The 24,950-nt window shown below is 38.5% G+C and overlaps 1 protein-coding gene across 4 annotated transcripts in view; it reads left to right on the plus strand.

The window, feature by feature from the left end:
- LOC149025330 (protein ENHANCED DISEASE RESISTANCE 2-like) overlaps positions 1-24,950 on the plus strand; it is a 115,553-nt gene continuing 90,603 nt past the window's right edge. For 2 of the 4 annotated variants that reach the window (XM_089145553.1, XM_089145555.1), the window contains exons 1-7: positions 1-225; positions 377-668; positions 4,427-4,501; positions 9,783-9,836; positions 13,469-13,534; positions 13,751-13,809; positions 14,596-14,672. In XM_089145553.1, the coding sequence (XP_089001679.1) occupies positions 435-668; positions 4,427-4,501; positions 9,783-9,836; positions 13,469-13,534; positions 13,751-13,809; positions 14,596-14,672 (565 nt within the window). In that variant the 5' untranslated portion in view covers positions 1-225; positions 377-434. Of the gene's footprint in view, positions 265-376; positions 674-4,426; positions 4,502-9,782; positions 9,837-13,468; positions 13,535-13,750; positions 13,810-14,595; positions 14,673-24,950 lie in introns of those variants that run through there. The other 2 variants (XM_089145554.1, XM_089145556.1) reach the window with 2 other exon arrangements.

Genomic DNA, 24,950 nt, shown 5'->3' on the forward strand with positions numbered 1-24,950 from the left:
TAGAGCCCATGATGGGCACTGGATAGTGGGACGCCGGGCGCACGTGCCATGTGGCTTTCCGAGATCACGTGGGCGACGACGACGCTGCTGTTGCATCGAACCCATCCGCAACTCAGACGCGTTTCTTCCGCGTTCCCGCTCAGATTTCTCATTTGTGTTTCAGTGTTGCTGATCGGTTATACTCTCGTCTCAATTCAGATCCGTAACCCATAAAAGGGATAAAAGGCTTGTTACTTTCTTCTTTCTGGTTCAGTATTTTCTTCTGTAATGGCTACTAGCTCTACCTTTATCCCTTTCTCTATCTTCTTCCCTCTGTTCTCTGATGAATCTGTCGGAAATCAGACGTAAGCTTACTGTGTTTTATCTTTAAATACAGAGAAAACTGTTGGAAGGAGAAAGGAAAGAGGAGTGAGCGGAGGAGAGCTACAACGTAAATGTCTACGCCTTCGCCATCGCCATCGCCGTCGAGTAAGATGGCGGCCAGCGAAGGCTCGGACAGGGAAGGATCGGACTTAGGTTCAGAAGACAAGACGGTCGAGTATTTCGGTTCGGTCTATCATCTTGGTGTTAATTCCATTGGACATGAATTTTGTCATCTTCGATTTTTGTCACTGAGAGGCCGATACGTTGAGATGTACAAGCGAGATCCTCATGAGAATCCTGGCATTGTAAGGTCTTCATCTTTGTTCCTTTTTATTTGATACATTCTCCTCTCCTTATTTTTCTTATTTTTGAATTAGTTTCTTCTATTTTTGATATTCACAATTGAATTTTGAAATTCCAATACATGATCCAAGACTGTTGCATTAATCTTCTCCATCCAAAACAGAAAGGTGTTGTTGATTCTACGATCTCCTGATTTGATATAGTTATCATTTTGGTCCTACAGAGCATTGTGCTATATGCTCAATATCTTCTTCGAAGTGTTCATAATTGAACCTTAGCCTGAATTCGAGACTTTCGATTAAATAATTAACATGAGTTCATTTGGCGAAAAGCTCGGATAGCTTCTTTTACCTTGTTAATTGATGCATCATTCATACGAGTCCATCTCGAAGCTTGACTTGCGACTTAAAATTCCAACATAGGTCCAATATGAGATGTTCTATTCCTCTTGGTTGACATAACCTTATAATGGCTGTCCTTTCCCATCGGCAGTTGTGTGAAAGTTTCCTAAAGAGAAGTGATTATTTCGCAAACTCAGTAGTGAACATGTTGATGGTTGTAGAGCACGAGAGGAACGTCTGGCCTTTGTGCTACCAGGGATGTCCTTAAGGGCAAAAGCCAATATCTAGTCTTGTGCTAATTTGAGTGTCAAATTCCATGGTTGGTTTCTTTAAAAACTGGTATCTAGAAATAAAAACATCTTCTTGGTTTAAGTATTCAAAACAAGTCCTAGGATTCTTTCAATTTTGATATTTATTAAATATTTCCTTATTGCTGTTTGGTTTTTATTTATGATGGACTTAGTTATGAAACCCAAAAGTGAGGGTCTGGAGGATTTAGCTTACTTGGCTTTAGTGTAGTCGTTAGAGAGTCATACTGTCATCAGTTGTATGGGGCCAAAATTTTTAAGAAGACTTAGTCTTCAGAAATTCTAATTAGTTATGTCTTTTGAGTCTTGTTAGTTTAGTTAGTCTGGATGCCGAAGAGTCTTAGATTTTAGGAGATTAAGCCCCTTTAAATCCCTGATAATTGTGGAATCAACCCCAACCAAATAGAGTTGAATTAAAGAAATTTATTTAAAGTGTTTGCCAAGTGAAGGTCCCTCTCTTTTATCTCCCTAACAAATTGATCTTTTTTTATTTTTTAAATTAGCATTACTGCTGTCTTTTTCTATTCCCCCTTTCGTGCAAGTGTTACGGTTCAAGGTACTATTCACAGTCCAAAACCATAGCTTTCCGTCTTCATTTTCTTAGTTCTCAAACCTTAATCAATACTGACTTGTTCCCACTCCCTATTTTATTGTAGTTCAGGTCCAGATTTTTTTAAAATGCGAGCCTGTCTTGCATCAGTATTATTCTGATAATATCCACCTTCTTGATTTTTTTTTTGTTTACTTCATTTTAGTTTTCAAGGTGAGAGCAGAAGAGAACAGACAGAAATCAACGTGAAAAAGAAAATTCTAAGAATCAGTAAATGGATTTTAAGAAAAATCCAGTGAAGGTCTGGGAAACGTAGTTATCAAGCGGCAAGGCGACCAAGGCATTTGGTGGCATTCTTAAGTGCCTTGGTGATTAGGCAGCTGCTAGGCATTGCCATAGTGAACAAAGTGTTTTAGTGTGCATTTTTTTTTTTAATACGACTATTTTGTGTGGCACCAATAGCTTATATAATTCAACATATAAGCTGAACAAATATTGTAAGTCATAACAATGCAAGCTTATCATTGAAAAATAATAACAAACCCATCATAATTTGATAGCAACATAGCATAATAACATATGCTTATGATTTATTTAAATATGAAATTGAAAGTAGTAATTTTACTTACCTCTGTGATGTCAATAAGTGCATTGTATGTAGACCCTACATTCTACAGATGAAAGTACACAGGCAACAATATGTTGAGTTATGGAATAAATTATGACCATTTAACACCCTCCCCCTGCGCCCCCCCAAAAAAAGAAAAAAAAAGAAAAAAAGGAGAAAAAGAAAAAAAGAAAAGGTTGAAAAAAGTGACTGCTTAGTCCATAAGTCGTCAATATGGCATAAATATTGCCTAGAGAATAAAATTTGGATTTTTTTGGTTGCCATGAAACAGCATGGTGGTGCTTTGATAACAAAGCTGGGAAAATGGACTTAGAAGGAAGAGTTTAACATCATTAAGATTTTCCAGTGTCTCCTTAAGACACAATGGGACTTGTGGCTTATGGTTGATTGTTAAATACATGATAGTCGCTCATGTTTGGTTTGGATTCTTGTAATCCCCATCAAGCTGCAGACCTTTCCACATGAAAAGTGATAAGTCACATACTCCTGCATATTTATGCAGTGGTACTGGTGAAACAATGCGAAGAGATATTGAGGAGAGGAAACTCTAAGCTCCAAACACCTCCTTGTCCTTTTTACATTCAAGGGACAGTAATCTCCTTTTTTTCTTTGTAAATCCAAATGGTTTTACTTGTAGCAAGGCTTTTGGGTATTAGGAAAATGAATCAGGAGATGTCCCTTGGGTAGATTCTGTGGGTTATGTTTTGTTTAATATGTAATTAGAACATGGCAATCAAAAGTTAATAAGTTCTGTGTTACTATTGAGGGGGTATATCCTTACGGAACTATATGTAAATCAAAAGTTATATTAAACCAAGGGTTTGTGTTGGAAGCCATGCATTGCAGATTTGCAGGTGGAGATGGTTCCTTTTACCTCCGGTTTTGTCTCATGTGAGGATAAGAAATCAATTAATCTCATTTTTATTATTCTTTTATCATATCTTTGCGTTGAAGTTGTCAATCTGGTAGAATGAGCAAATTTTGTTTAACCTGCAGATTTATAGCTTTGATTTAGTCTAGGTGAGCAAAGTGTGAGACAAGGATACTTCCCAGTCCCCCCGGCCCCAAAAAAAAAAAAAAAAAAAAAAAAAAGAAAAAAATAGAAGAAAAGAAAAGTAAAAGAGACAAGGATCTTTTCAAGATGAGTAAAGTAAAAGTTAATGTTTGAATTCTGGTAGTTGTGGAACAGCACACCTGAAATACAATTCCTATACTCATGAATGTTCTGGGATTTAAGTGGAAGTTTAGGTTTTGTTTCCTGGTAAAAGGAGAGTGACATGGAAAATTTCAATTGAAATTGTACTATTTTATATTGATTTTACTTGATGATTATCCTTTTATTGGCTTTTATCTTAAAACAAAAGAGCCATTCCATAATTTTTTTATGGGGTGGAAGACCCATAACATCAATAATATAGCTGTGTTTTTTCAAATAAGATGCTTTGATGTAAAGGAGTTTTTTGATTGAGTTCACAATCTGGTGCAGTTTCTCACTCTAGCTCAAGTTATTTATTTATTATTATTGTTGTTGTATTGAATATGTAAATTGTCCCCTTAATATGGATGTTTTATTAGAAAGTTAATATTGTGTGGCTGCCTTTCAGCAGTGTGCAAGACCATTTTCTTTTCTTTTACTACATTTTGATTTTTAAAAGATAAGGGCAAAAGTACCATTTTTAATCATATATCCTTCATCCTAAAAATTTGGGCATAAATGGGTTTTCACATGCACCAGTTAAAAAGGCGCATAAACATTAACTCCTTCACGATGTCACAAATGTCACATGTTTCTCATTTGGATGCCTATGATGGCTATTGCTCTTCTTAATTGTCTGATAACATGTTGAGCTGGTTCTGGAGATCAATCTCTTCCCTCTTTCTTCTTAACATATGCATTCACTGATTTAGTACCTTTTTCACTCTCTTGTTCCAGAAACCAATCAGGAAGGGTGTCATTGGGCACACTCTTATGGTGGAGGAACTAGGGCGTAGGAGGATCAATCAGCAGGTAAGTTTTGGTTGGTTATCTACATCTTTTCTATCATAGTATGTACAAATAGTTCAAGAGCAACAAAAATATTTATGAATTGTTCAACAACGCAACAAGTCAACAACAACAGCAAAAAACAATATCTTAGTCTTTTCCCAATAAAATTGGGTGAAATACCAAGAACCTTACTCTCCAGTCTGCTCTATTCAAAGCCAAAAGCCATACATGATACGAGGACTAAGATAGGCATATCTTTCCTCACTACTCCCACAGTTGTCTTTGGTCTGCCCCTGGCTCTTATAGATCCTTCTATTTGGATGAAATAACTCCTCTGAGCATCTAAAGGCCTTTCTTCATTGTACATGGCCATGCTACTCAAATGATTCTCTTTTAGCTTAAAATGTACTGGAGCTACTCCCATGTTGGCTCTAATTTTTTCATTCTCTACTTTACACGTTCTAGTTTTACTACACGTCTTCTGAACATCCTTCTATTAGCTACTGAGTTTATCTGTATGAGGTTTCTTTACTATCCAACATTCTGTGATGTTACCCAGGGTCTGGGCCAGTCTTCAGGATCCTCTTGAGTGAACCAGCAGTAGGGTTGAAAATCTTTCTGTTCTAGGTCAAATCTTAGTGGACAGCAGCTATTTATACTCAACACACCCTGTGGATAAGGCTAATTTGAAGCCCAAGTCTTAGGGTTAAGATTAGGATAGTCTAGGGTTAATTGGAAAGCGCTTGTAGGGTTCTCCAGGTGAGGTCTCATCTGGAAATTGGGGGAAATATTCTGTTTTAAATACTTTAAGTGCGTAATTTTCAAAGTTAGGGTTTGTATGTTCTTAGGGTTTCTAGGGTTAAGTATGGGGTGGTTGATGGGTTCAATTAGATTAGATTTAATTCTTATTTTCTTGTTCTGTAAATTCAAAATTAATCCTAAGAGGTTAGGGTTTTGAAAATAGGTCTCCTTGTTGGATTAGAACTCTTAAGGTGTTGGACAATGTATTTTTGTTGTTGTTGTGGGGGGGGGGGGGTAGGGGAGTTATGAAGGTAAACCTAAAAGGGTTTAGGGTTGGGAGTTATGAGAGTTTTAGTGAAACTAGGGTTAGGGTTTCTAGAAGCTGACCTCATTTAGTTGGGACAAGGCTTATTGTTGTTTTTGTTGTAGGGTTAGGGTTTCTAGAGGAAGAAGATGAACTGCAGGAAGTTTCTAAACTAATGGAGTGTAAGTCTCATAATGGAATTAAAGGTAGGAATAAGGTTGAGGGAGGGGTCCAATCCTATAAGGGGAAGGAGGAGGTGAGAGGGGTTGGGTATCTGGGGTTTTAGATGGGAGGGATGGCTTGTGCATGGCTGGGGTTAGGGAGCGGATAGGGTAGGAAAGGATGTAGAAGGCTTGGGGAAGGTCTACACTTAATTGATGAAGTCTCTTAAAGATTTGCAGAAAATTCAGAAGCTTCAATGGCTGTGGCAGGTTTAGGGAAGAAGAAGCAATATTTGAAATTGCAGAAATATGAAAACTTCCAAAACCCAGGTCATGGGCTCTCTCCCACTACTCCCAAGTCCACCTCAATGCTCTTCTTTTTTTGATTCATAAAAAACTGTCTTATTACATGGGGTGGTGGCTCTGTTTATAGCCATAGTACATTGAAGGAAAATAACTAGGACTCAATAAAGAAAACCAACTTGAACTCAACTTAGGGAACCAACTTGGACTCAACTTAGGGAATCCAATTTGGATTAGAATTCCCTATTACAACTAGGCTTAAATTTCTAAGATAGAAAATGACTCTTAAGTAAGAGTTCCTAAACAAATACAACCTGTAAATCAACTCTAAATAGGAATCCCACTTGAAATTGGATTCCAGCTTAGATTCCTTGATGTGAAACGCCAATTTAGGGTTAGAGTTTTTTGATGAATTCCCTAAAATATAGGGCTGCCAGAATCTTCCAGCAAATAAATCTAATATTATGGGATGTTTGGGATGGTTTTATGGTTGACAAGGGTTGGGTAAAGGCTTAGGAGAATTCGGCTAGGCTTAGGGTTTAAGGGGCTGATTAACTTGAAAAACCTTGCTCTAAGGATAGTTTCAGATCTGGATTTAGAAGTTAGGGTTTAGAAAAGGGTCGTAGAGTTTCGGTTAGCTTAGGAATGGGGCTGTTATTGTTATTTTATAATTTCACTTTTAATCCTAATGGTTTTAGGTTTAGCTGGAGGTTTCCTACTTGGAATGGAACTCTTAATGATATAAACCGGGATCTAGGGCTAAGGGTATTGAAGTATTTCCCCTAGATTTAGGTTTGCCTAGGAAATCCAGCAAATAGGAAGGCTGAATCTGGAGGTTTAGGGTATCCCAAGGCTCTAAAAATCCTGCTGTAATTGGTGATTCAGATCTGGAAATTCAAATAAAAGCCAAATTAGGTTTTGTAAAGGGTTTGGCTAGGGTTAGGGAATGGAAGCAACCTTGCTGTCCTGCAATTTCAGACCAGTAGATGTTGATGTTCTGCTGGTACAGAGCTATTAGGTAAGGTCAGAGGTGTGAACAGGTTCAGAAATCAGGGTTTTAAAATTCTGCAGAATTTCCCAGGAAGAAGAATATAAGCTGAGTTTGTTAGACTAAGGAAATTGAGCTTAATTGGAGAATTGAAGGTAGGGTTAGGGCTAGAAGGGAATTGTGATCCTAATGTGGGGAGAAGGGAGGGTAAGGGGATGGGAACCAAGGGTTTACTCAGGGGAGAGGTATGCCGTATTGCAGGGAAGGAGAAGGGGGTGGGGGAAGCCTACGGTTGTAGGGTGGGGGAAGGGCTTAATAGGATTTTTTGGGGGGGGGGGAGGGGAGAGGCTGGGGGCTTCGTGGGGCCTAGGGGTGCTGCTGGATTGATGCGGCAGAAGGGGCAGGGGAATGGGGAAGGTTGTGCAGTATGGAGGAGGGTGGGGGAAGATCTTTGGACTTACTTGGGATTCTGTGTTTGCTTGAAGGGTGCTTGATGATCACTTGTAAGCTGCTGGATTGAAGAAGAAGATGTGGAAACTTGAACAGTTTTACTCAAATAGGGCCTACCCAACTAGGAGACCCTGATCCTCAAACACAATCAACTTTATTAATCATCAAATTGAAAATCTACATCTAGTACTTTGCTATTTATAGCCCTTTGAACAGAGTTGGACTCAAATTGGGAATCCCTAATTGATAAGGATCGAAGTACTGACTGAACACCTTAGATTGGAATCTAAGTACTTAAGGACTTGGACTCTTAGGTGGGGTTCCTTTATAGATTAAGATCCTTCCTCATTGCATGGATTCCTTGAATTAGACTTTATCATAAAAGAGAAATCAAGAACAAATTCCTAAAAGATAATAACTCTTTTGGAAAAAGAGTCTTTACCTTATCCACAACTATGACCAAGTCAAACACAACTCAAGAATTAAAATGGACTATAACTCTCAAACAACTAACATAAATAAAAAATAAAAATAAATCTGTAACCCTTGGATCAAGGGGATTCCAGCTAGACCCATATTGAGCCCTAAAATGGCTGGGAAAATGACCAAAATGCCCTTGGTAGAATTCGGCCTGCTTTGAATGGGCTTTTTTGAGTCTGGGTTTTGGGCGTAATTATGGGAGGGTCAACCTGGTTCCCATCACTTAGGGAAGAAGTCAACTAGGGGTAGGATTTGGAAGGGGAAGTAGAGTAGGTATAGAAGATGCTAATCCTAAGTGGGTTGGGAGTGTGGTTGAAGGTTTATGTTGAACCAAGGTTCAGGTCTAGGGGTATGAATTGCAGAATTTCATTGAAGAAGATGAAGTGTAGGAAATTTAGAAGTCTTAGGGTTATAGGCTTTAGATGGAATTAAGGGCTGAGATGAGGGGTGATATGCGATCCAGCTAGGAGGGAAAGGGAAGGTAAGGGGGTGGGGATTATGGATCTAATGGGGGGAGGGGTGCTGCTTCTGCAATAGGGAAGGACAGAGAGAGAGGGCTGAGAGGGTTGGGGTGGGGAGTGAAGATCTAGGGTAGATTGTAGGGGGTGGGGGGAGGGGCTTGGGTGTTGTGGGCTTGGGGAATGGTGCTGTCAGAGTATGGCAGCAAAGGGGAGGGGAGATTAGGGTCGCGTAGGGATGGGGAAGGGGTGGGGTTGGTTGCGATTGGAGGTAAGGGGTGGGGGTTGCTATACTTGCTTGGATTGACTTGAGAGCTAGCCAATATTTCTGAAGAAGAATGCTAGACAGAGTTGCTAATCATAGTGAAGAAGAAAGCTTTACTTAAAATCTTCCATGGCCCCTTTAAACAGGAACCACGGTCCTCAAACTCAATATTCCTATTCAAATAATCAAACGTAAGATTACAAAAAAAGAGTATGCGTATTTGTCGCCTACTAAAAGACTCTAAACTTAAGGGACTCCTTTATAGATTAGGATCCCATTACATTGAATCACAACCGACCAAATAAATAATAATGGATCTAATGGACTCATTTACACATGCTGGATTCTATTTAACTAATGACTCTAATTGACCTATGCTGGAAAAGAAAGAAAAAAGAAAAAAAAGAAAAAAGAAGAAGACTTACATACTTAGTTAAAACTTAATTAACTAAAGACACATGCTAAAATTAGTCTAAGGGAGGAATAAGCACAAAAATGCCCCCCTATGGTTTGGCTAGTTTTGGGAATCTTCCTTGTAGGTGTGAAACTTAGGGTTTTGGGCCAAGGAGAGAATTTATGTTCACATCATTCGTACTTAGATAAGGACTCTTAACCATGTCCAATCGAAAAACAAGATGTAGATATTGGATCCTAAATTATTCTGGACTTAATTGGACCCTTTTGGACTCCAAAGGGGTGGTAAAATACCACTTTTGCCCCTCATATGGTTCGGCCAACCTATAGGTGCACCTCTTGGGTTCTGTTTTGGGGCTCAAACTTTGTGGTGCCCTATGATTTCCAATCCTGGTTTTATCATTCTGCTTTATAGATTGTAGATCCTTCATTGCACCTGTGAATCATACTACACTTCGAAGTTTGAACACACCTCTCTACTTCATTTATCATATTTTAATTCTGTGTGACATCATCCTCTAGCCTCCTTCCTTTATGACTGAGCTTAGATATCTAGAATAATCATTCTGTGAGGTCTTCCTCTCATTAAGTATTTCACTTCTATTTACTCTTTTAAGATTTGGTTTGTCCTTGAATGCAATGGTTTTGTGATTTCGTTCGTCTACAATTCTTTTTTTCAAGTGTTGATCATATTATGTATGTTTAGAGGTGCTAATGATGAGCTGATTTTTTGCATAGGATTTTTATGTTCTAAGATTTTACAACCGGCTGGAAGAGGCAAAAAAAGGAGAAGTAAGTGACACATAGATACATCTGTTTGTCTTATTTATTATTATATTACTTTTGCATTTTTTGTTGGAAATTAAGTAGTATAAAACCTTTTTTCTGTTGGGGATGATGGTAAAATAAATGATGTTTCCTAAAGACTTCAAATAGGATGGATGAAGTGGAGAGGTGTGTCCGGGGTCTAGTGTGAATCGACATATTCCTTTAAAGCTCAAAGGAAAATCCTATAGGATCGTCGTTTGATCATCTATGATGTATGGTGCACAATGTTGGGCTTTTAAAAAGCATCATATAGATAAACTCAGTGTGACATAAATGAGTATGCTAAGATGGATGAGTGGCAAGACTAGGAAGGATGAAATAAGGAATGATCATATTAGAGCTAGTTTGGGAGTAGCTCCAATAAGTGATAAGCTACTAGAGAGTCATTTGAGGCGGCACAATGACGTTCAATGGAGGCCTGTAAATGCCCCTATATAGAGAAGTGATATAATCAAGCATTAAATGAATTAGAAGAGCTAGGGTCAGATAAAAAATAACCTTAAGAAGTGGGAAGAAAGGATATGCATAGCTAGCTTATATCTAGCATGGCCCTAAACAGAGCTGTTTGGAAGGCAAAAATCCATGTAGCCGACCCCATTTAGTTAGGAGAAGGCTTGTTATTGTTGTTGGCAACTGAAAAGTACCTCCCCTTGTAGTTGACATGTTACAAATGCTTATCCGCTTACTTGAAAAACTTGACAATAGCCTCCCTACCGTCAAATTTTATTGTTAAGTGGTGTCAAATGATGATTTTACTGTTGACATTGTTAAAAGACTAAAACACCCCTTAATTCTTAAAATTACTTAAAAGACAAAAATATCCCTAAAATATTATTATTACCTAAATGACCAAGCTAGCCTTCTTTCCACAGTGATCAATCTCATATGGAAGAAAACTGAACAGTTGAAGAAAAAGGAAATGTTCCTTAAAATCCAACAACCCCCACCCTAGAAACCTACAAGAGAACCCACCCAGATAAAAATGGAAGGGAGATCTTTGGAAGATTACTTTTGTGATAAGCTTTAAACTCATGGATAACAGAGTAGATGGAAGATAATTTTATGGATGGGTTTGTGAGAGAATTACTTCTTATATTTCCCCTTGTCTTTCTTTGGGGTTTTCTTTCTGGTAGGTGTGGAATTTTACGAATACCACCAAAGTAACAGAAACATGTCATACAGATCTTTTTAAATAAATCCAAAAAAAAGTTGCGGCAAACTAATTCCTAGAGTCATCCATCAACTAACATCATCCCCAGAGTTGACTATTGAGAATTAAAAAAGGAAAATGGCAGAAGATTCACAAAACGACAGAAAACATGAGAATATTTCTGCAATTTCTAGATCTGCTCTTGGATTTGTGCCATATGAATTGAACTCTGTTTGAATCATACTTAACCATCTTGTTTTTTTCTTTTTAAATTAGGAAGAAATTGACTGATGTCGATGTAAGTGATAAGGCTGGTAGATTCTCTTGAAAGAGAACAACAGTAATCTGGAAAGTTAAACGTCAATGTAAGGCGTGGAGTAACTGGCTTGTACTTGAGACCCCTCAACTGGTGGAAGGAACAGGGAATGGGAATTTAGATGATGTTGCCTGCCAATCTGTAATCTTCTTGCTCTTCTTCTTCAGACCTTCCACTTTGCGGATGCCTTCCATGGATATGAGCGACTGAAAGTTTTCTGCATATCATGTTGATAGCCATCTTCATTTGCTGCCAAGATCAATAAAATTCTGGCTTGATTGGAATCAATGATTCCATGGTTACAATGCCTTACCCGCTTTTAACAGTCAATGTTTCCAAAAGAATCATCTAAATATATTATTCAGATCGGAGAATGAGATCTGATTCTTTTAATCCTCATACGAAGGGAACAATGAAATCTCAAGTTGATCCATTGGTCAGATAACCTGTCATTCAGAAAGCTTGAAATCTGAAAATTTCCCTCAAATCAGAGAACCGTATGGAGTATAGAAGATCTTCAGCTATGTGAAATCAACTTGTTGAACATGGTTGCTATTTCATGCTTGCTGTTTGTCTTCCCTCTGTTCTTCATTTTGCTTATGTTCTTTGTTTGGGATTTTAATTCTTGGTGTGCGCAGAAATTCTATCTCCCCCCTTTCAAGGGAAGATTCGATCCCTGCAATAAGGAAACCCTATAAGCAACAAAGAAAAAGAATGGAGGGAGGGGCAGTGGATGAATATGGTTAAACAAGGAAGGTGAGACTTTAAGGGAGACTCTAGTATGATGCAAAATGGGATGACTACCTCTATTATGAAGGTCACTGAAGACGTCTTAGGAAAATTAAGAGGAAAACATCACTTTCCTAGATAGACCTTGTCGTGGGATGATAAGGTTCAAACAGCTGTTAATTAAGATTAAAAGGGCTAGTTTTAAGGCATACAATGGACATATGATGTATTCATCCAAAAAATAAAAAAAGGCACTCTAGACGTAGGAGATCTACAAAGTATAAAGTTTTTAGAACGAAGCAAAGAAAATTCTGGGAACAAGGGTGAGAAATATAGCAATCTGGCACAAAGTAAGTGGAAAAAACTATTTATAAGATAGCTAATGTAATGGAAAGGAAGACTAGATAACTCTTAACTGTTTCAGATCTATAAGAAGTGAAGACAGGAAAGTATAATAAGTGTGACAAATACAGGTTTTACAAGGCATGACGACCTTGCTGGTCCAGAAAAGAAGAGGCAACGAAGGAAGATGATGGCAAGAGAGGAGAGAGAAGAGAGAAGAGAGGGGAGAGAAATAAGAGGTGGCTCAATGAGAGTCCGTGCCTCCTATCATTCACACTAGTGTCTTTATATAGATAGTTACATACTCTTCTAGAGTTTCCCAAAATAGGTGAGATTCTTGAAAATCCTTATCGAATTACATTCCAACTATTGAGCAATAAATAAAGAACAAAAACACCAATAGGAAACGAATGGGAATGCCAACTTTTGTGCTTATCACGCCTTGACTTGGTCACCACTTCACACTGAAAATGCCATCATATCCTTGCCTTTAGAATCCACAAACAGTTGACAATAAGAAAGGACATTAAAAGAGATTCGAAAGTTATTTCTGCAGCATATTAAATGGAAGATACTTCAAGTAATAGTGTTCTGAAAGACTGGATTATTCATCAAGAGTCAAGATCCCACACGTCGTGATGTAGCCCTAGGTTGAAAGGATAAAAAAAGAGCCAACTTCACAGGATCTTTTACGAACCAGCGAAGTTTGAATAGCTCAGAATAGGGCATGGGGCTGACTTCAAGGTTAAGGTTAGGGTTAGGGTTCATGACGGGGATTATGTTAAGTTGGTGAAGGGTAGAATGTATGTATGAAGTAACAACTGAAATGGGTTGTTAAATTTAAATTTTGTTTTCAATAAAATAATGATTCTGAAATGCTGTATGACATGAAATATTTTTCTTGCAATATTTCTGCACTCTTGCATGGCGATCATGGCACAGAATTAACAATTTGCATCCTGTGATTGGGTTTGAGACCTTTTTTCCTTTCATAAGAGAAATGGGTTCTTGTTTATCTGCTTCAAATTTTCACTTGATGTATATTCATTTTTTTGCAAGATTGCTTGTGCTACAGCTGGAGAAGCTCGGAGATGGGTGGAAGCATTTGATCAGGCAAAGCAATACGTAAGAAAGATTGAGCTAGAATAGTGTAAAACCAAGATATTCTTGATGATTTGATTTTTTTTAAAGCCATAATACAAAGTTCTGTTTCTAGTTGCATCGCATTTAGATAATTGTTGGTTTGATGTGGAAATTAATGATACTGAATTTGTACCCTTTTAACCTGTAATATGCTTTCTTTCTCTGTTAGATCTTACTTTCATTTTACTGTATCATCAGGCTGAGTATGAGCTTTCAAGGAGAGCTGGCACAAGACTGAAACTAGGCTTGGAAAATGAGTATGTATCTTATTTGTGTCTCAGATGGAATGTGCATATATCATTGAACTTGTTTCTGCAGGAAGATCATGATATTTATGGTTATCAAGGTGCCTCAAAAGTGTTGCCTAGGTTGGTCTTGGGCCAAGGTGACCAATTGCTGCCAAAGGCCCTCGTATTATAAATTATATGCAGTTTTTTTTAGGCAATATTATTATCACTCTCCTATGGTTTTATGTTTGACCTCCATGAACTAATTTTTCTATCTATCCAAAAAACGTGCACAATGTTTTCAGAAGACACTTATTTGGACTTTGGATTATGGCCTGGACTATAAACTGTAGTGCTTTCCTAGGCATTGCTGGGGGCCAATGGCAGTATTTTCTTGAGATTAGTCTTCCAACCATATGGGTGAATATGGTGCTATGAAGGGGTGGTTTTAATTGACTGCTTTGACAGTTCAAACTACAGAAAAGGAGTCCTTTACCCTTGTTTAAACTAATTTTGTTGAACATTTGCCACTGATCTGAATATTGATTCCAAATAGTTGACCAACATAGAGAAATGATAAATGATAAGTTATGTGTGGATGGTTGTGACGGATTTGATCAGGTTGAAGAAATTTTTACTATTAAGAATGCTGGTTTTTGGTTCTTTGTTGTGATCTGCCATTACCAATATGTAATTGCTGGCTTTCCTTCTTAAGATTAACTAGATGGAAGTAAGCTATTTTTTTTTCCTCTAGAAAGTTTAGCATCTGACCTCTAGTTGATTGCTAGAACTTCTCTTATTCTGTTTACTGTGAAGGCTTAACCTTGAAGGACATCGGCCACGGGTAAGGAGGTATGCACATGGTTTGAGAAAGCTTATAAGAATTGGAAAAGGTGAATATTACAAATTCTATTTCCGTATCTTTATGTTCATATTGTGTCTTGAAGTTCCTTGGGATTTCTAAACACTATTTGATGTAAGCAACAAAAGGGACTCCAACAAGAGCCGCAAGAGGGCCTAGCGCATGCGCAACCCCAAGGCGCGGCAAAGGGGGGGGGAAAAAGGGGGAAAAAAACAGGGGCCCACAGGGGGGGAGGGGGAAAAGGAGGAAAGGGTGTGGAAAGACGGGGGTCCCACTTTTTCTTCCCAACCCCCAACCCCCAAATATGTGGGGTTAAAAGCAGGGGGGGAAGTGGCCCCGGCGGTCCTTGAATCGGACCTTGTCTCCCCTCCCCCCCAGCCCAACACCTACCATTTGGTTTAAAGGAAAAGAGATTTCACATTTTCGATTTTCCCACCCCTTCCCCCCCACCTTTTTCCGCACAAACGCGCCTAAGGGATATTTTGTCTTTTTTTTATTTTTTTTATTTTTTTTATTTATTTTAAATTTTATTTTATGTTATTAGTTGGGTTCTTAATTAGTTACAGAATCCCAACTAATTTTTTATTTTCAGTTGCAGTTGTCTAATCTAATCTGATTAGGAGTCCAAAATCAGTCTAGTTTGGGTCTCCTAGGTAAAGCCTTATTTGGAATCTTTGAAAAGGCTATAAATTCATATGCCACTGCTGTAACAATCAGTTTTGATCAATGAATGAATACTGAATTTACAGCCGAGGAGGTATCGAGTGGGGTCTTTTTGAGGAGTGCCCTTGGTTGCCTAAAGAAGCTCTCTTGAAGCTTGCGATCTGCCTTGTTCACTCCAGTAAGTAATTCCAGCCCTCTTCCTCATCAAGAACCTACAAGGCAGTAAGTTAAAACTCCTCCCCAACCCCAGCGCTAACCCTTTTCTTTTCCCTCATCTCCGTCTACCCTGCTGCAGCTATTTTCTGCAGTTTCAGATCAAGAAACCATCAAGAACCTTGCTGTCCCTACTCTCAGTCCTAGAACTCAAACTAATTCAGCCTTTTTAGACCACCTAAACCCTTTGACAGGCAGTACCACCCCCTCCCACGCCTTTGAAACCAAGAAACTGCATACCCAAGTCTTGTGAAACCAAGAAAAGAAGAAAATAAGAAAGAAAATAGATGAAAGAAGTAAAGAAAGATAGAAAAGAAGAAAGAAAAGGTGAGCAAGGAAACCTCCCGACTCTAGCTGCAAGCTTCCCATAGCCCCGTTCCCTCAGTTTTGAACCCTATCCCAGTCCCCTTCTGATTTGTTATAACCTAACTCTTTTTCCTTCTCAACACATCTAGGCTTTTGTTACCCCAACTTTCCCTACACCTTAGACAACAAAAAATCAACTTAATTAGAGATTGCCAACGCCCATAAAAACCTCCCCATCCCATTTCCAAAACCGTAAAGGTGTTACTGAGAGTGAAGATATTATACCATAACAAATGCCATCCTCCTTGGTTACATCATTATTCATGTTGCCCCTTTTGTTCTGATATCATCGGTGGGTGGTATCAACTGGAAATGTGGTTTGATTGTTAATACATTCTCTTATTTATTTGGTGGTATCATTGTAATTAACCTGGTTCAGTTCTTTATGATAGCAACAACTTTATGTGCCCTTTCACTTTGTGATGCAGATTTCAGCCCTTAATTACACTATTTTGCCTGGAAAACAACCTAGGGTTGATAGATATAGGTATTAGGCCCTTGGTCTTAACGTTTACCTGGTAATGGGCCTAAAAATTGAGTATCTAGGCCGAGTACAAAATTAGTTGATACTTAGAGGTATTGTGACCAATTAAAACTTAAAAGTCACATATCTTAGTTAGAAAATTTTGGGTCAATTTAAGTTTTAATGTCCTATTTTAAGATTGATTAGTTCTATATTTTTAGTTGGCTTGGCCATTCCTAATAGGAATATGGCCTAATTCCGGGTGATTAAAGCCTCTATATTGTCGAGGAGTAGAAATTTAGACTTGAATTATTGGAATTGAAGTGCTCGTAAAGCTTTTAATGTTGCCTGCTGCCTTCTTTGCCTGGTGAGACTGTGAGCCGGAGTTCAGAACTCCAGTGGTGCTAAGGTTTGGAACCTCACTCCTTTCTTGGCAATGAGACAGCCTCTGCTGCATGTTTCCCAAGCAAGTTTTTGAATTGGGAAGCTAGCTTCTTAGGCAGGAAATCAGGCCCCCGTTGGAGTTGAGAACTCTAGTTGCTGGTTCTTATGTTGGAACAGTTGACCTCAACACCTCATATGGGGCAGTCTTCTACAAGGATCTGCCACAGAAGTTAAGCTTGGGAAGCTTGTACTGGGAAAGGGGATACTGATCTAAACTATCTTTTCTTTCTGGCTTTGGCAATCCTCCACAAAAATCCACCCCCAACTTAAATGATAGATGATTTTCTTGAGGGGAAAAAAGAGAAGAAGATAAGAGAAGAAATCAGAATTGGGGTAGCAATTCCTTATGCATTGCACGATAGCACCAAAACTCTCATAAAAAAAATGTATTATTTAATCAGATCATCTCTAATTGATGGGGGGATGCATTACATATATAGAGACCTTATAACAGTCCTAATTTGACTCATGAAAGGACTGCTAGTCACTGTAAAAGATTCAGTAAGGTAAATAAAATCAAAACAAAATTCTATCTAGCTATTGAGTATTCTACCACTGAATTTAACTTCTAATCCTGTGCACTTGGTTATCCCACTTTTGTGGGCTTATAAATTAGGCCCCTAGCTCATTACATCAATGAAACTAAAAAATAAGAAGCCTAATGTCTAGTGGACCCACCATGGATAAAGTGTTCTAAGGCCCGATTGACCTGTTTGAACATTCTTAACTGCATCATCTGAGGTCACGACCTCTACCTTGGCATTTCAGGTCCTTCTACCCATGGATGGCGTGTTCTAGGTGAGGTTGGGTTTGGTTTCCCCTACCTCCCCACTGTAGTGCCATGGGCCCCATGGTTGTTTGGACTTGTATTCTCCTTGAATTGCTTCAAGGTGTTGGAGGGAGAAAAAAAAGAAAACGGGGAGACACCAACAAGTTGCTCTTCCAGAAAAAGGGAGGTTGCTTGTACATGTGAACTATTATATCTACTTCGTATTAGGCTTTCCATGGGGACTACCGTTATAATGGAAATAAACTGCAGTCACATGGAAGAAAACAAAAGAGTAGGGGTACCCTGTTGAATAGGATCAACAAGGGGCAGTCTTCCAGGATTTTAAATTGAACCAACTAGCAAGGGGTCTGATTTAGGGTTTTAGGATGGTAGGATATGACTGTAATTGAAATCAATTAAGGGGGTTGGTGTAAGGTATACATGGTTTGACACGGGAAGATTCTAATGGTCAGCTACAATAGAAATCAGGTCATAAATTAGGGTTTTCTGGGGGACCCAAAAACTAAAGAAATGAATTGGATGCAGGTTCTATAAATTAGGTGGACTTGTGGCTTTAGGGTAGTGTTGATTAAGTGAAATCTATGACTTGTGTCTTTAGGATAGTGGTTGATAAAGTGAAATCTATGACTCATTCAAGTTTTGGTTGATTTAGGTAAGGTTTAACTTTTATGGTTTGTTTGAATGATTCTTGGGATTCAAGGTCAATGGGCTTATTGGACCTGAAACTTCTAAAAACGTGTTTGCTTGATTGAGAAAAAAGTGTGGGACATTTAAATGTGTGGGCCCTTGTAAAGTGGGGTTATGGGACAAAAAAAGGGAGGTAGGGGAAATTAAGGGAAAAGTAGAATATATAGGTTAACAGTCAAAGGTAAATTCCCTTTTTTTTTTTCTTTCACGAAGTTTCACCTTTTTAGGTAGGATTTTCTTAAGGCATGGGGTGGAATAAAGTGATTGCCACCTCAGCAGATAAACTCCTTAATTTAAGGAATCTTATCTCCTCATTCTCCAACTCCCCTCCGCCAGACAAGCTCACCATTTGGTATGTGGAAAATAGTTCACTTTCCCCACCCCTTTGTGGCCACCCAGTTTTATTCTATCAAACAAATAGTTTCTGAGGGACTGTAGGGGATGAAGTGGTAATGAAGATCTCCATGTGTAATTTGGATGGGGGATTTTGAACTCATACTGAATAGCTGGTTTTGGTACCCTAACGAAGTCATGGAGGTTATTAGTGGAGGCAGTTTTTATGGCAGTAAGATGGATTGAATGTTGGAGATGGATGCGCAGTATGGTGGACAGATTTCAGATTTGATGGAAGCAAAAGGTGGATCAATATGGTGGAACGGTATTTCAGCTTTCGAAATAGAAATTAATGGTGAAAGAGATGGAATGAGGATTACTCTCTTACCAGAGCAGCAGGCTTGTAAGAGAGGAAAAAGATCAAGCTCACAGTCAGCTGTTCAAGATAGGGCATGAAACACCCAAGCACCAATGATGGGTTTGATCCACCAGCTATGGGGATTGTTCTCTCCTTGAGAATGTCTCCACACAAGTAATGGGAGCACCAGTTTGCAAGAGCAATTTCAGAGAGAGAATAATCATCCTTTGTTCTTTCTTCTATGGGGGTATAAATAATATGTGGATTACAAGCTAACTTTACTAGGAAAGGGGCTGAAAGTCCTCACAAATGTAAGAGTTAGAATCCAACTAGGAATCTAATTCCTTGAGAAACTAGGAATGGATATGACAATGCACAAAAAAGACAAAAACAACTGCCTTTTAGGGGCAGTGAAACACTCACCAAAGGACAAAGAAACTATAATGAAGCTAAGTAAATACTACCATATTGTTATGCATCCCTTGGGACCCCATTCTAGGGCTCTAGGCCCGTTAAATGGGTTCAATAGCTCTTGGACTCAAAGGATGAAAGGCCCTCGCCCTTTCCTAGGTTTAGTATGTGTTAGATCTGCTTCAACATATATATCTATGCATGATTGCATGGTTGGCAAGGCAGCAAGGCGACCAAAGCAATTGGGGCTCCGCCTAGGCGGCAATAAGGCGACCAAGCGGTTGGGTAATTTTTTTTTAATACAACCACTTCTAAACTACTTTTCAAGACAACTACTTTCTATAATAAGCTAAACAAATATTCAATAGTCACATTCATAATAATAAAAAAAAGTATTCAAGAATCATAATTATGACAAATTATTCAAAAAAAGAAGTAAAGAACACAAACATAAGTTCATCTCATTAACCATGGTTGTCAAAGCATCCGCCTGGGCATTTACTGATTCATTGATTCTTGATGTTGAATATGGCTAATGCTTCACATTCTATTGCCGACGGGCACGAGGGTGTGGGGGGCAGCGCTGCCGGAGCAAAAAATAGGTTCTATGTCACTTTGGGCCTTGGAGTTCCTTTGTAGATTGGGCATCAATTAAGCTTTGCCCCCAGAGCAAAAAATAAGTTCTATGCCACTTAAGGCCTTGGAGTTCCTTTGCAAATTGGGTATCAATTAAGCGGTTCAAAATAAGGCGGCTGAAAAACCGCTTTGCCGCCTAGGTGCGCCTAGGCGGACGCTTTGACAACCATGTATATATGTGAAGAAGAAAGGACTTCAAATATGACTAAAGCCTATCCTACCTTATCATAAATAATATGTAAATTGACCATAGTATCATCACTTGCTAGGTTATGATCAAAACTCGTGATGATTCAGGCCTAGTATAGGGCTGCAATAGTGGGCTGTAATGGACGGAGAATTAGAGGAATAGGGAAGGGAAGAAGGGGGAAATAGAACAGGAGGAAAGAGTTCTCTCAATAACAAACAAAACTCTTCTATCTATTTCATCTGAAAATGTATCCTAATACAATTTATATAAAGGAAATATAAGGCAACCCTAGTTGAAATCAAAATCCAAAACAAAATCCTAACCAAAGTCTAACTCACTCTTACGTACGTAGGAATAATAAAACTAGTAAAAGACTAAATTAATTCTGAAATACAATACTTCAATTAAGGCTCTCTTTGGTATAGTTTAAATTATGATTATTGGACTTATAAACATTAATATAAGTATTTGGTGTGATTTATTGGCCCTATTTCTATTTAAATTAATACAAAATGATGCAAAATTCACAATGAGGTGGAGAGCTGTTTATGATTTAATGAGATAAAGAGTTTAATATTATTTATGAGGGAGACTTTAATTAGCATGTGTTTTAATGGTACAAAATTAAGGGTAAAAACATATTTTCTCATAATTTTATGATATTTGATCAAAATTGTGTGCAAAAGAGATGGAGTTCTATCTCCTAATTTTTCTCTAACTTACCAAAATGATAAACTGTCCCATCTCTTGCTCTGGAATTGTTCTCTCTTCCATGATTTGTTAATGAGTTAAACACCATCAGTACCAAAAAATGAGTTAAACACTACAAAAAGGGCGTACCCAGTGTCGAAGCTCCCACACTGTGGGGTCTGGGGAAGGGACTTTCTAGGCAGTCTTACCCTTGCTTTTTGCAGAGAGGCTGATTCGAACCCGCGATCTCTAGCGCACAATGGAGAGACTCCACCATTGCGCCAGGCCCGCCCTTCTAGTTAAACACTACAAAGAGGACAAAAATCGAAAAAAATAAAAAAAAAAAAAATCTGACATTGCAAGGTTTGTCAACCTCACTTTTTTGTTTTTTTTCCCCCCTCCCCTTTATGTTGGGTATGGTACCTATCATTACTCTTATTTCTCACATTTGTTTCTATATTTGGAAATTAGCCGACCCCATTTAGTTGGGACAAGGCTTATTGTTGTTGTTGTTGTTGTTGTTGTTGTTTCTATATCTGGAAATCCTCAAATTCAAATGCTCCTGCATGTTTCCTTTTATTTATAATTCTTATCACTTTAAGGAATTAGGAATTTAGGATCCACATGATATTGGATTTAATTGATTCTTTAGTTCTCTTTCCCCCTTTGCTATATATTATTGCCTTTCTTCAAACATATATGTACTTTCTAGAAAAAGATACTGTTTAAGTAATTGAATGAATCCTTACTTATGTCAATGTAACATAGCAAGCCTTTATTTATAGTAGTAATATGCAAAGGAAGAAACGAATATTCCTGATGTGGGACTATTAGAATAAAACATCCTAACAGACACCCTTATGAATAGAACTCCTAATACTACTGTATTCAAGGAAAGAATTTCGGTCGAAACTCAAATTTCGACCCAAGAAAAAGTCAAAATTTTCAAGTTTTGGTCAAAACTTGTGGTTTTTTTACTGAAGTTTCGAACTTCAATTTCGAGCCTCATATGGACTCAAAATGATATGGATTCTTGCATACTTCTTATTTCAAGCATAATAAAAACTATGGAACTACTAGTTTACCAAAAAACTTAAAAAGGTAACATTCAAGTATATAATATATTTGAGAAGAACCGAAAATATTACCAATTACAAGTCTACTCAATTCTGGTTTCAGTGGCTGACTCCAATAGGTGACAATGGGAGGGACACCATAAGGTCCATGACCATAAGGCTCCACCGGTGGTTGACTCAGAGTCTGATAGCCAGGAAGGATACCATAAGGTCCATAACCATAAGCTCTATAAGTCAACCAAGTAGAACATACTCTCAACAGCAGTATCATATGAGGACTCTACAGGCCTATGCCATCTGGATCCTCTGGCGGTGGAGTCTTTGGAATCATCTATACTCATTGATCTTATAAAGCCCACCAAGTTCTCTGCATCATTTGGAGGGTAAGACCCATATGATGGCGTGTCCTCCATGCCATATCTGTGCTGTCTCTCCTTCCCTTTCCTCGAATATGCCGATGAAACATTTTTTCCTTGAGATACAGCTCCACTGTAGTTTGAATCCTGTGTTGCATGGGTGAACTGACTCTTGCCTGTGATCTCGGTGGTCGTCCTCCCCCTCCCTGACTATCATGTACTGGTGGTGGTGGTTTGTTCTTTTGATTAGCTGAATTCTGATCATGAGGTCCAACACCCTCCTCATCCCCTCCATCATCATCATCATCATCATCATCATCGTCGTCGTCGTTGTCGTTGTCGTCATCATCACCATCGTCGTCATTGTTGGGGCTTGAGTCGCATCATCCTCGGTGTCGGACCGGACAATCAAATCCTCACTATTGGTGGATGCATTAGGGTGTGGCACGGAGGGACGGGTGGGCATTGCATGTGCACTCCCCTTAGAGGCTATGAAGTCCGCCACATTAGCCCCCATCTCCTGTGTAATTTGTCTCCGGGGACGACCTCCCTCCTCATCCAGCAAGGGTCTCTCCATTGTCCCCGATCCAATCAACTACTAGGTTATCATCATCATCCATCTCAAATATGTCGGCCAACTCGATATTGTTACACTCTCTATCCAGCCTCTGTTTAATATGATCTTCCCCCAATCTCATATTATAGTGTAGAATAGACAAGGTCCTTTAGGCGCTTCACACCCAATTGGTTGCGCCTCTTTGAGTGGATGAGGTTGAATGTGCTTCAATTCGCTAACAACTAGTAACATAAAATGCTCTGGGAGAGCACTTTGCATACAATCATACTCAAATGGGGTTAGTCACGGCCAAATTGCAACGCCATTCAGCTGCAACAAACACAAACTCCAATCAATACTTAGATAACTAACTGAAAGATAGAATATAAGTAATTCAATATATAATGAATTATGTTACCCCCTAGGGGCGGATTCTCGTCCTAATATGGCCACGGAATGACCGAAACTTCCAGTGGCATCCCTAAATGCCTTCTTCTAATATATAAAGAAAAAAACAATAACTAGGTTAATACTTAATAACTAAGTATAAAACTATGAATTGTGAATATCAAATCATAATCTCACCTCCATAAGGATGACTGCCTGTTTAGATGGTTCTGGTTTCAACCTCTCCACTGTAGTTTGGATGCCATTTATCATATCTTGCCTCATCCCAAGCATGTCTTTGTAATGGTACTTGGGATTTAGATATTATGTTGTGTAATAAAAATTTTTTTTAAAAAAAGTGGAAAAAAAAAAAAAAAAAAAAGGGGAATAGTCAATAGTGTGATAAATTGATAATATAATGGAAGTTAAATTGATTACTAAACTTAACAACTCACCAGTCTTATGTGGTGGATGCTGCAATAGACTCCCATCTAACTTGGATGATGTCGAGAATTTTCTTGTTGCCGTGTGGGTAGACTTGAGCAACTTGCTGTTTCATCCTATCTACTGTAGCTCATATGTGTGGTAGAGTAGGTTTTCTCTGCTGATCTACTATCCTCAACACATGTACCACAAACTCAAGCATCTTAATGACTATCCTCACATTGTTCCATAAACTGTCATCCAGTATGGTGAACTAACTGTCATTGAGTATGGTAAACTATGCTCTCCTTCCTCCTACGGATGAAGAACCCTCCCAGCTAAATCCATTGCTTTGATGCAAACATGCTCTTAAGGCCAATCTTCCTACTTTTGAAGCTCTGTAGTGCTATCCAATTGTTAGCAAATCTGGTTATGCTTGGCCTCACTAGGTCACCCTGACACCTGTCCCTCATCATCTTTAGTGTATAGGTGTGGTTATAAATGAAGGTGCTACTTGTCGGGCTTACTCCACGGTCTTCTTCACAAGCTTGACCTTCCCCATGTCCTTTAGCATTAGGTTAATGCAATGAGCAACACATGGAGTCCAAATGGGCCTATATCTGTCCATCAAGACATTAATATATATAAAGTCATAAAATGTATATCAGTATATGTAATGTAATATTGTAATATGTATTCAAAAATGAAAATTAGTACTAGAAGTAGAAGCATGTTTTGATACCTGGGGTTTTGCATCATCTTCAACCCAACTTTCTTGTAGTTGGAGCCATTATCAGTCATAATTTGGACCATATTCTCCACTTTAACCTCCTTCACTAGTTGCTTTAATAATTTGTAAATGTATTTTTACATCATTTTTCTTATTGGATGCATTTATTGACTTGAGGAACATTGTCCTTTCATCACAATTCAACATGAAATTGATGATGAACTGTCTAGTGGGACTAGTTCAACCATCAGCCATCACAGTCACTCCATAATGAACCCATATAGGCTTTTCCATTGATGTACTCATTCAAGTCCTCTTTATGCTTTCGCAAATAGAGACTAAAATTTTCATATGGAGTGGGCCCTTGTACACCACTCCCAGCCCTAGTTATCTCCTCATTCATATCTCTATAGTAGGGCCATTGGGCTGTATGTGCCGGAATACTATGTGGTAGATAGCCCACTTGGAGAAAGCCATCCCCACTTTCTCCTTTACACTCCCCCACAACTCCACAAGTGCTTCAACTTTCTTTGCTTT

The sequence above is a fragment of the Hakea prostrata genome, chromosome 2, assembly GCF_041222555.1.
Source record: "Hakea prostrata isolate BN-2017 chromosome 2, UWA_Hpros_2, whole genome shotgun sequence".
In the NCBI taxonomy this organism is placed as follows: Eukaryota; Viridiplantae; Streptophyta; class Magnoliopsida; order Proteales; family Proteaceae; genus Hakea; species Hakea prostrata.